Here is a 12,966-nt window from a genome sequence, read left to right on the forward strand (position 1 = left end):
CTGCCTGCCGCCATACAGCCCGACAGTCAGGTGTGATGGTCTGGGATGCCATTTCTTTTCTTAGCAGGACCGCTTTCTTTGGCATCCGCGGCACAGTTACAGCACAGCGAAACGTTGAAGATATTTTTCGCCCCGGTTTTGCCCTTAATGCCAAGCCATCCTGGCCTTACATTTAAGCAAGATAGTGCCCGCCCACACACGGCGAGAGTTTCTGTCTTTCACTGTCTTTCACCGCACTAAGAGGGCCCCCACCACCAGCTGCGTCGTCTCTTCCGAAGGCACGTGACTGGACCACCCATTTGGCCCTCGGCAGAAGAGTTTTGGTTGAGTGGCTGTAAAGCAACGAACATAAAAAGTCATCATAGCACCAAATTATATATACCTTCATCAAAACTTGAGCCCTTCCAGCAACAAGCTAAGAACTGTTAGGTCGGTGCAACAGCTCGTAGTGTTTTTGTTTTGCATGTTGGTATTCTGATTGGTATAGGTTTACTTATCGACTATCATTTTTTATTTATACTTCATTGTTTCTCTCTGAGTTTACGAATTGTCATTTTGACATTTGGTGGCAGTGAATGGAGCAGTGGACACTAGACAATGGAGTGCCAAGTGGAGAAATCGGAACATTTCTAACGCATTCTTTTCTTTGAGTTCGATACAGTAGTGACAGCAGCGGAGGCAGCGAAAAACATTTGCGCCGTGTACGGGGATAATGCCATTGGACAGAGCACGGCAAGAAAATGGTTTCCTCGTTTTAAGGAGGATCGTTTTGACGTTAGTGACTCTCCAAGTTCAGGAAGAACTTTGGAATTCGATGAAGATCGGTTAAACGCATTAATCTACAATGATCCACGTCACTGTACTCGAGAACTGTCAAATGTGATGAACTGTGATAATTCAAACATCGTACGACATTTGCACGCATTGAGGAAGGTTAAGAAATCGGATGTAAGGGTACCGCATGCTCTAAGTCAAAATCACAAAAATCAGGATGCCCATTATGTGCATCTCCGCTTGCTCGTCATCATTTGGCCAGTGAAAAACATGATGGCTGGTGATAATAAATGGTTTCTTTGCGCTAATTCAAGGAAAAGAAAGGAATGGTTGAGCCCAAACAAAGCAACAGCTCTCCGTGTAAAGACCTTGTAAGTAGGCTGTTTAGGTTTTAATGTAGGTAACGCCACGTAGCGCTCTGTAATGAAAATCACTGGCTGTGCTGTGTGCAGTCTGTGGCTGGTTGGCATTGTTCGAATATTCGCTATTATAGTGCTGGGCAGTTGGATGTGAACAACGCGTAGCGTTGCGCAGTTGGAGGTGAGCCGCCAGCAGTGGTGGATGTGGAGAGAGAGATGGCGCAGTTTTGAGAGCGGATGATCTGGACGTGTGTCCATCAGAAAGGGTAAATTTGTAAAACTGGATGTCATGAACTGATAACTTTTGAACACTATTAAGGTAAATACATTGTTTGTTCTCTATCAAAATCTTTCATTTGCTGACTATGCCTATCAGTAGTTAGTGCCTTTAGTAGTTAGAATCTTTTATTTAGCTGACAGTATTGGGCTCGCTGTATTGTAGTAGATCGAGTAACGAAGATTTTTGTGAGGTAAGTGATTCATGAAAGGTGTAGCTTATTGTTAGTCAGGGCCATTCTTTTGTAGGGATTATTGAAAGTTAGATTGCGTTGCGCTAAAAATGCTGTGTGTCAGTTTAGTGTTGATCAGAATAAGTAAAGAGAGAAATGTCTGAGTACTTTCAGCTCTGCTCAGCTGTTTGAAAATCAAATAATGTAAGATGTTTATGAGCACAGTAATTCATTAATTTTTCTAAGGGGATGTTTCAACCTGTGTGTATTCACAAAAGAAATGTTATGCATCTGGTGGAATAACGACGGCGTGATGTATTACGAATTGCTTCCCTGAGGTGTAACCAACACTGCTGACATTTACTGCCAACACTGAGACGTCTTGCAGGTGCAATCAAAGAAGACTGCGTGAAGTGATGCTACACGGTATAGGAGTTCGGTTGGGAAATAATTCGGCACGCATCATATTCAGCTGATCTTGCACCTCAGACTTTCACCTTTTCCACTCTCCATGGAACAACCTTCAAGGAACTTGCTTTCCGGATGAAAATGCTCTCCGAGTTCTTTGCTTCGAAACAACGCGATTTCTGCAGTCGCGGAGTCGAAAAGTTACCCTAGCGTTGCCAAATTGTTGTAAATAGTGAATGAGAATATATTACTGATGACTAAACTCTCTGTTATGTGTGTCTTTTGTGTTTATTAACCTTACGGAAAAACGCTACTAATTTATGCACCAACCTAATATTAAGAAAACTGTAAAAAATGAGACAGGAAAAAAGAAACAGAAAAATGAAGTAATTTCTCAAAAGATAGATAACGAACTAATCAATTACAGGCTCAGAACTGAAGACAGTTTTAATAACAAACTTTGGCGTATGTATCACTTCTCCTGAAACACCCTGTAAACACATAAAAAGGACGCCCAAACGTATTTGCTCAACTTAGGTGCATACTAATGCTCAGCAATTTTAATTATTTACGTGCCATATGCTGATTTCAAGGTCGTGAAATACGATGTGAAAACGCATGATTTCTTCGGTGTATTGGAACATCTAACGAAGTATAGTGCAGCTCACCTACGTCCTCATGCGTATAGTTTTCCGCGGTGATACAATAACGGATGCAAAAGTTGTCGCCAACTCGCACAGGTGACATGAATGTTCGGCCAGACTGGTTGATGAAGGCCAGTAGCAGCTCCGTCAGTTGGTCTGCAGGCAGCGGCTGCGATTCGCCGGTGCGCAGGACACGGAAGCACACCACGCCTAGCTGCGGGAATTGCTCGTTTGAAGGCCGACACTTACATTTACGACGTATCTGAAAATAAGATGTGTCTATAACTAAAATCTAACAGAAAATTTAGCACCTGGACTATGTAAAGATAAAAAGGAATGAAAAGTAAACCAATTACATAAAAATATCAAAGGGCTAAAAATAAATAAATGAACTTCTGATTTCGTTAGCTGAACTACAGTCTGTAAATCATGTACAGTGTGTTACAATAAGAGGGCAAGATTTTGGCTGTCATTAACGAAGGGATCTGTAATTATGACGGGTCGATAGAAGACAGGAGTTATTAAACGCGGAGCGCTACACAATAAAAGAACGAGTCCCTGTTGTTAAACATTACAGTCAAAATGGCGAAAGTTTTGCTGCTACGGTTCCTATAGTATGTCCAATTTTCGGTAGGAATTATCTTCCAAATCCAACTGTAAAAGGGATATTAGGAAAATTTAAAAGCACTAGTTTAGTTGTTGATGTAAAAGACACGACATAAGCGCGCAGTGGCCATTCAGAAACAAACAAGGCGGCAGTTCGCCACTACTGAGCATTTCAACAACCACTCTTCACCGTGTTCTCACTAAAGATTTGCGTCTCCATGTATATAGAATCCAGCTGACTCAACTGCTTCTGCCAACAGACCATGATCGGTGAAGAGCTGTGTCATCTTTTCTTTTTGTGACCAGAATTGGCCTCCACTGTCTTGCGGTTTAACACCGATGGCCTTTTCTTCTGTGCAGTTTTCTGAAGTAAAAGGCTTAAGCCAGTAAGCCCACGACCACCTGAGCATTTAAGGTCGAAATTGAACTCTGAATTACCGAAACACCACGACATTTATGTAAAACCGTTACTGAAAATATCGCCAGAGGAGTACGCGTCTGCCATCAAAATTGTGGCAGCCATTTATCAGATGTATTATATCATACAGAAGTCCCAAATGTGTAAATTATAAATCAACAGGTATAACAATACGCTGCTACAAAAAACCATATTGTATTTAAAATTCAAATCTTGTGCCCTTATTGTAAAATTGTATAGATGTAATATATGTTTCTGAACATAATTTAACTACTGATTTGGGAATACTGAATATGGATGGATATAATTTAGCTTCCAGTTATTGCAGACGAGGTATGGAGAAAAGAGGAGTTGCCACTTACATTAAGAATGGATACGAATATAAAAAATTCACACACATAGATTTTGCAGTGGTAAGCTTATTGGGCCTTGTGCTGCACAAACATATTTTCATTGAAAGTTAATAATAGTAATCACAAAATATGGGGATCCTGAGTTATATGAAACAATTTAATGTTATTACACTTCTCAACTTCCAAGTAAAATTAGGTAACGTTAAGTGTAGATTAGAAAATAAATTTTTTAGCTTATAACTGTTAAAGAGCTGCATCTGGGCCCGTTGCCGTTTTATATAACTTAGTTCACCTAATATAATTTACAGGTGTTAAAGGAACAACCAATCTTTTCTACTCACATCATTGTTAAAGAGGCATCTAGATTGCAAAATGACAAAGTAATTGCCATAGTTATTGTTCTCTCAGACCACCATGGTCACTTGATGACGATTAATATCAAGGGGCTTAATAGGTATCAAAGCGACTGGAAGCCGCAAGGGTGATAATAAGCTACATGGAGAACTGATTTACTAATGGTAAGGTAGCCTTTCTAAGCGAATTTCACCGATGAAGTCTTCTCGGATTATAAACCGAATCGTGGTGTCACGGTGTCTCGTCACAACATTTCGACAAGTTTCCTACTCGAAACTTTTAGGCGAAGTGTCGAGCTGATGTTCGGTTCGCTTCCTTTTAGCTGCTGGAGTGCAGACTCCTCTGCTGGGAGCCCAACGTGTGGGCCAACTGTGTGCCTACAGAAGAGATTTCGTGGCCGGTGATTGTGGATGGGGGTCATGACACATAGGAGGGGTCCAGGTGTCGAATCCTGGTCCTGCCTATCTATTCTGCCCCCACCACTTGCTTATCAGAGCATTCCTTATGTATCTTGGCTAACGCTACAACCAATGCAGGGTTCAATTGGAAACCACTATCCCAGTTGAAAAATCGTCGTGTACTTTTATTCTGCAGAATATATAGCCAACGCCAGGACCTGATGTGCAGACCCCACTCCACCGTGCTAAGAGGCCCCCAGCCACCAGCTACAACATCTCTTCTGGAAATACGCAGCTGGGCCACCTGTCAGGCACTGGGCAGAGGAGTTGTAGTCCAGTGGCTGCAATGGAATGAATCAGACATGAACCTGACAGTTCACCTGGGTATGCGATCCATTTCTCTTTTTATAAATTTGCTAACCTACTTGGCAGATTAAGGGATCTAACATTCTACACTCCAACCCACAGAATGCTAGTTTATTTCTTCTGATGGCGACATTCTCCTGAGTGGTCTCCACCCAGAGACCGAATGGAGGTCTGTTTTATCTCCAGAATAGTTTATCGAAGAGGACTCCATCATTTTAACAATAAAGTAGAACTATCCCCTCAGCAAAAATTATGCCTGTAGTTTCTCCTTGCTTTCAACCATTTGCAGTACCAGTACAAGATGCCATGTTGGTTGATTTCACAAGGCCAGGTCAGTCAGTCATCCTGACTGTTGGCCCTGTACCTACAGAAAATGCTGCTGCCCCTTTTCAGGAACCATACATGTGTCTGGCCTATTAACAGATACTCCTCCATTCTGATTGCACACATGGTATGGCTGTCTGTATTGTTGAGGCATGCAAGCCATGTCACCACAGCAAGGTCCATGGTTCATGGAGGGGCATCGTTGGATAAGCATCTGTTATCACACAATTATTAAGATATCTGTTGTCACAGCAGAAACAGTAAGCTTTGGTCCATCGGTATTTTTTTTTCAGCACAGTCACCACTGGTGCTCCTCAAGGGATAGAAATCTCCTCAATAATGCTGTATCATAACTGTTGATTAATGAACTCCTCCATAGATGCCTGTAGGTGATTAGGTACATGGTACTTCTTTTGATACACAAGTGGCTCATTCTTGATTGGAATTTTATGTTTTGATAGCAGCTATAGTGATGGCTTGATTATGCTTAAGAGCCCAATTCATCCTATCCAGATCATCTACTCCAAAAACCTCCAAATTGGCAACCAAAAACCCTTTAGACAAGTCCATGTCCTTGATGTCGAAATTATTTATACCTATGGGCACTACCTGCTCATCATTTATCCCGTATGGATACAACACCCCTGCATACAATACATTGTTCAATACATTGTTCTTTATGTAATTCATCAGTCTCTCTCAGTGATACAACAGCACATAACACGTTTACTGGCAAATCAGCTCCTATGCTCACCCAAAGCAGTTTTCTCGTACTTTTAGGTATTTTAGCAAGTAAATTATTCGTTTGTGGCTTTTCACGCAGATCAGTTGATCCCCCTTGCACCAGGGTTGAGTGTTGAGGCAGTGTCGCACTGATGGGGCACCGCGTTCTACTACGTTGTCCAAGATCAGTTTCACCGTGATGCCTATATAGGAAATCTAACCCTAAGACTGCCCGGTAACCATTGATATTCGAGTCAAAACTTCCATACATTCCCAGAAATGTTTTACACACACCCGAAAACTTCTTCGATCCAGCGAATGCGCTTCAATACCACACACCTCACGTAACTTCTTTCATGGTGGGCCCAGCCGCTTCTTACCCATGAATACCACAGTCATGTTTGCACCTGTGCCCCATTAAATCTTACTTTACCTCCCATCCACTAGGCCACCCAAGCAAAATTCCGTTTCTGCACGTATTGCAGTCAGGCTAAAATTTCCTGTGAGCCCCACTGGAAGGTTCTGGTACTCCTAATGTTTAACGCTAGGTTGCCATTTCCATTTTGTACCTTCCTGTTCTACTCCCTATTCTGCCTACAGTCCCTTGATGACATAACTTTTTGCTACATTGTATCTGAGAGCAATCTCTCCGTATGTGGCGTGATCGACCACACTGTTAACACTTGACGTTAGCATAAGAAATCCCCTTTCTACCGTGGATACGGGTCACAGTAGCTATCTCTTATAATTCCTGTACTATTCCTATGGTTCTCACAAAGTCTTTCGGTAATTCTACCCGTACCGTGCTTGATACATCAGGCCACAAACTCCGAAAAACGCGTCTAAAGCTCTCTTTTCTGCTTCCTGCAGAAGAGCCATGGTAGAGTCATCACTTTCTCTCATCTCGTAGTTACTGACATTAAGTTTCCTAATATTGTCCACATAACTCTCGATGCACTCACTATGTCTTTGTGACAGACTTTTAATTGCCCATGGCTATTGATTGTCTTATAATGATGCAATAAGCCTTTCCTCAGAACTTCAAGCGTCTACGCATTCCTTAATTCCTGATGATACGCCACATATTATTTCGCATCTTCCACTAAAAGTAACTCAGCCATTTGTAACAACTCTCCCTCAGACCAACATATCAGCTTCTTGGCTGTCAACATGTTGTTGAAAAATGCGAACACATCCTTCCTGCTTTAACAAAAAAAAAAAAAACAAACAAAGAAAACGAGAGATTAGGATAGTGGCATTAGTATCTACAATGGGTAGTGATAAACTGGACGGGGCCCAATCCTCTTTTAATGAAAGCAACAGTCTATGCAAGTCTACGCAGTCTGCTGTCATTTGAGCTACTTGATCTAGCAGAGACTGAACCGCCTCTGCGGCGGTAACCCTTTGTTCCCCTATTTTGCTCATAGTAACGTCTGAGTCAACAACAATAAGGCTAAATAGAACAAATACAGTGAAATAATTAATATTCATGACACTGTTACAACTTCACAAACAGTACTTAATCCTCACACTTCCGTGCTAAGTAAGCACACTGTTCACATTCTCTGGATTATAGACACTGGTGAAGACTGAGCACACAGAGAACGATCATTCAGTAAATTGCACTGCCTACACATGACGTTTCTCTAATGTCCTGGAGATGCACAGAGGCCGGTTGGTATCATCCTCATCTGGGAGGTGGCTCCAGTTGGATAACGCTAGTTCAAGTCCCTACAGCATCAGGGCATGTAGCGGATGTAGCAGCTAGGTATAGATAAAGGCTTGGTGACCTACATCAGACTATCGGTTGGTGCAGAGTACACATCAGCGCCGGTAGCAATCGAAGGCAGCATATGCAAAGTCTGAGCGGCGAGTATTTATGGTAGCTTTTCCGAGACATTTTATGGCCAGTTCCTGCTTTAGTCATGTAGGGATGGAGGTGATACATCACCAGGGCATGGCGTGAGGTAATTGAGCTCGCAACTGAGGAAGACTGAGGTGTTGCTCCATGGTAACTCAGCTATATTCTAGTCCTGGTAGTGAATTTCACAGGCTGGTAGCTGCTTCGCCTGGCCGTGGGTTGTGAAGTATGTCCATAAGGATGTTGACGTAACAATTGGTAGGACATATCGGGAGGCATCAAGGAATTGTCAGTTCGATAACGGACGGAAGTGTGGAGGATAAAACCTGCAGAGGGAGACCAAGAGTTGAATACAGTTAGCATGTTCTCATGGATGTTGGCTGTGATAGTCAAGCAGAGATGTGGAGGCTTGCACAGTATCGATTAGCGTGGAGAGCTGTACTAAACCAGTTGTAGGTCTGAAGACCACAAGAAAAACAAAGATTATACGTGAGATCTAAAGAGACCATGAGAATTCATTATGTATTAAGACATTACTTGACTCTGAAATCTGAGACAGTAGCACATATTATTTGTAAGAAGGTAAAGATATTAATTAGCAAGCAAGAGAACTTGATTGAAAATAAGACATAGTAATGAAATTACTAGTAACATTTAGCAAGTAGAACCGTATATACACTGAAATGCCAAAGAAACTACCATAGGCATGAATATTCAAACACAGAGATATGTAAACATGCAGAATAAGGCGCTGCGGTTGGCAACGTCTCTATGAGACAAGTGTCTGGCGCAGTTGTTAGATCGGTTACTGCTGCTACAAAGGCAGGTTATCAAGATTTAAGTGAGTTTGAACGTGGTGTTATAGTCGGCGCACGAGTGATGGGACACAGCATCTCCGAGGTGGGGATGAAGTGCGGATTTTCCCACACGACCATTTCACGAATGTATCGTGAATGCTAGGAATCCGGTAAAACATCAAACCTACGACATTACTGCGGTCGGAAAAAGATTCTGCAAGAACGGGACCAACGACGACCGAAGAGAATTGGTCAACGTGACAGAAGTGCAAACCTTCCACAGACTGCTGCAATTTCAATGCTTGACCATCAACAAGTGTCAGCGTGCGAACCATTCATCGAAACATCATCTATACGAGCTTCCGGAGCCGAAAGCCCAATCGTGCACCCTTGATGACTGCATGACACAAAGCTTTACGCCTCGCCTGGGCCCGACAACACGACATTGATGATTGGAAACACGTTGCCTGGTCGGACGGATCTCTTTTCAAATTGTATCGAGTGGATAGGCATATAGGGGTATGGAGACAACCTCATGAATCCATGGACCCTCCATGTCAACAGGGGACTGTTCAAGCTGGTGGAGGTTCTGTAATGGTGCGGGGCGTGTGCAGTTGGAGTGATATGGGACCCCTCATACGTCTAGATGTGACTCTGACAGGTGACACGTACGTAAGCATCCTGTCTGATCACCTGCATCCATTCGTGCCCACTGTGCATACCGATGGACTTGGGGATTCTAGCAGGAAAATGCAACACTACACACGTCCAGAACTGCTACAGAGTGACTGCAGGAATACTCTTCTGACTTTAAACACTTCCGTTGTCCACCACATTCCCCAGACATGAAGATTATTGAGCATATCTGGGATGCCTTGCAACGTACAGTTCAGAAGAGATCTGAACCCCGTCGTACTTTTGCTGATTTATGGACAGCCCTGCAACATTCATGGTGTCAGTTACCTCCAGCACTACTTCAGACTTAAGTTGAGTCCATGCCACTTCAGCATTTCTGCTTGCTCGCGGGGGCCCTGGACGATATTAGGCAGGGGTACCAGTTTCTATAGCTCTTCAATGTATTATAATGCCCAGTCGGTCACGAAATGAAAACCACAGTGAAAATTCGATGACGTTTTGCAGAGTGTCTCTGGTGTGCTCGTCGATCGTGTCACGTAACACATTTCAGTTCTGAGTTCAAGGTGAGCACTTGAAGGTGCGTGAAACAATAGTGTCTCCCGCTAAGTAGGAATTGCGTGTTGCCATTCGGTTTCTTCATGTTGAAGGGTTACGCCTGATTTCATGCAGCCCACATAACGTAACTGTCTAGCCTGAGAGCGAATTGCGGCAATAATGGAGGACCATTGAAGCAGGACGTACACACGTTTATGATGCAGACGGTCAGGGAAGAAAGCGCGTGTCGACCGACGATCTTGGTCAGCCAGTGAACCACGTGGTTCGAGAGAATCGGCAACGAAGAGCACTTCGGAACGAGCGAAGACGAATGTTGTCTTCAGGCATTGTCTTTCTTCATGACAATGGTCGGCCAGCTCAGGTGCTCCTACAGCGTTGTCAGTGAGAACTGTTGGATCACCCGTAATACTGTCCGGACTTGGCTCCCTCTGATTTTCATTTCTTTGCTAACACGAACTGCTGGCTACGAGGACAGCATTTTGGCACAGACAGCGACCTGGAGACCCGCTTAAACAAATGGCAGAAAGCACAGCTGACGGCTTTCTACGACGAGGGTATCAGAAATTTTGTACCACGCTACCACAAATGTCTAAATCGGAGTCACCACTATGTACGGAAGTGGTTTTTAGGAGTAGCTCAAAAATGTTCAAATGTGTGTGAAATCTTATGGGACTTAACTGCTAAGGTCCTCAGTCCCTAAGCTTACACACTACTTAATCTAAATCATCCTAAGGACAAACACACACACCCATTCCCGAGGGAGGACTCGAACCCCCACCGGGACAAGCCGCACAGTCCATGACTGCAGCGCCCTAGACCGCTCAGCTAATCCCGCCCGGCAGGAGTAGCTAAATGTTGCAAATAAAACATTTTTGTTTTTCACTGTGGTCATTTCTTGATTGATCGGACCTTGAAAAAATAGCCTTCATAGTAATACATTATGAGTATTTTTGTTTATTTAAATCCTTATCTTGTATACTCTGTTTCATAATACACTGCAAAGACTGCACGAGGGCTTGGTATTTTTCCTACTAGTGTTTCTTCACAAGAGAAAATGCAGTCAGTCTACAAAGGTATTGCTACAAAACACCCATGCGATCCACCAAGAATATTTCTCAAGTGTGTAGAACCTCTACCAAATAGGGCCAACAGGGGAATTCGAACTTCCAAATAAGGACAGTGCGAATAGGCGTAGGTTGGTTTGATGCACGGGAGAGTGTCACGGAGATGCTCAAAAAACTGAACCGGCAAATGCTTGAATATAAACGCCAACTATCTCGTGAAAGCGTACTTTGTAAGTTTCAACCCTATACGATGAATCTAGGAGTATACTATGACCTCCTATGTATCTCTCACATAGGGATCGCGAAGACAAGATTAGGTCAATTACGGCGCACACAGAGATTTTAAATCCATTATTATTTTCACGTTCAATACGTGAATGGAACGAGAAAACGTCCTAATAAATGGTACAACCGTTTGTAGACTATGTATGTAGGAGTAGATTTAGTTGTAGATTGAGTCAGAGACGAAATAGGTATTAACGTTTTACAACATCTGGAGAAAGGAAAAGCCTTCACTATTCATAAATAAGAGCATGTGTGGATAAACGATTTTAATGAAAATTGTTCCAACAATGGAAAAGTTAGACCTCTTCAAGGAGAAAAATAATTTTCGGTGTTATTTGCCGATTAGAAAAGACACAAAATACAAAGGATACCTCTACATTTACATCTACATGATTACTCTGCAATTCACAATTAAATGCCTGGCAGCAGGTTCATCGAACCACATTTTAAGCTGTTTCACTACCATTCCGCCCTCGAACATGTCGTGGGAAAAATGAACACTTAAATCTTTCCGTGTGAGCTTTGATTTCTCTTATTTTATTATGATGATCATTTCTCCGTATGTAGGTGGGCGCTAAAAAATATTTTCACATTCTGAGGAGAAAGTTGGGAACTGATATTTCAGAAAAGGTCGAGCCGCAGCGAAAAGCGCTTTTGTTTTAATGACAACCACTACAATTAGCATTCCATATCTGTGGCATCTCTCTCTTACTTCGCGGTAATACAAAAAGAGTTGTCCTTCTTTGAATTTTTTTGGTGTCCTCCGTCAATCCTATCTGATGTGGATCCCACACTGCAGAGCAGTACCCAAGAAGAGGGCGGACATGCGTAGTGTATGCAGTCTCTTTAGTAGACCTGCTACATTTTGTAAGTGGTCTGCCAGTACATCGTAGTCTTTGGTTTGCTTTCCCCACAACATTGTCTATGCGACAGTCCTAATTTAAGTTATTCGTGACTGTAATTCCTAAGTATTTAGCTGAGTTTACAGCCTTTAGATTTGAATGATTTATTGAGTAACCGAAATTTAGCGTATTGCTTTTAGTACTGATTTATTTTTTTATTTATTTACACGTTAAGTTCCGCAGGACCAAATTGAGGAGCAAATCTACAAGATCATGGAGCGCGTCAGAACATGAAATTAAAACATAAAAGTAATAACAGATAAAGATAAAATGCTTATGAACCCAAAAAAATAAGTCAATCCATAAGTTAATACAACAAGAATCAGATTAACTTTTCAATGAACTTCTCGCCAGAATAGAAGGAATGACTCATGATGAAACGCTTCAGTTTCGATTTGAAAGCGCATGGATTACTGCTAAGATTTTTGGGTTCGAGTGGTAGCTTATTGAAAATGGATGCAGCAGTATACTGCACACCTTTCTGCACAGGAGTTAAGGAAGTCCGATCCAAATCCAGGTTTGATTTCTGCCGAGTATTTACTGAGTGAAAGTTGCTTATTCTTAGGAATAAGCTAATACTGTTAAAAGAAACGACAGTAAGGAATATGTATATTGAGAGGCTAATGTCAAAATACCCAGACTAGTGAACAGGGGTCGACAAGAGGTTGCCCGAACCGCCCGTTTCTGAGC

The 12,966-nt window shown here is 42.4% G+C and overlaps 1 protein-coding gene across 1 annotated transcript in view; it reads right to left on the reverse strand.

Moving 5' to 3' along the window:
* Positions 1 to 228: 228 nt before the first annotated feature.
* Positions 229 to 12,966, reverse strand: part of LOC124788560 (tyrosine decarboxylase-like) — a 151,068-nt gene continuing 138,330 nt past the window's right edge. Inside the window, exons 4-5 of the mRNA XM_047255831.1 lie at positions 2,659 to 2,896; positions 229 to 332 (exon numbers count right to left, since the gene is read on the reverse strand). Of these exons, the coding sequence (XP_047111787.1) occupies positions 229 to 332; positions 2,659 to 2,896 (342 nt within the window). The remainder of the gene's footprint in view (positions 333 to 2,658; positions 2,897 to 12,966) is intronic.

This window comes from Schistocerca piceifrons, chromosome 3, assembly GCF_021461385.2.
Source record: "Schistocerca piceifrons isolate TAMUIC-IGC-003096 chromosome 3, iqSchPice1.1, whole genome shotgun sequence".
Classification (NCBI taxonomy): Eukaryota; Metazoa; Arthropoda; class Insecta; order Orthoptera; family Acrididae; genus Schistocerca; species Schistocerca piceifrons.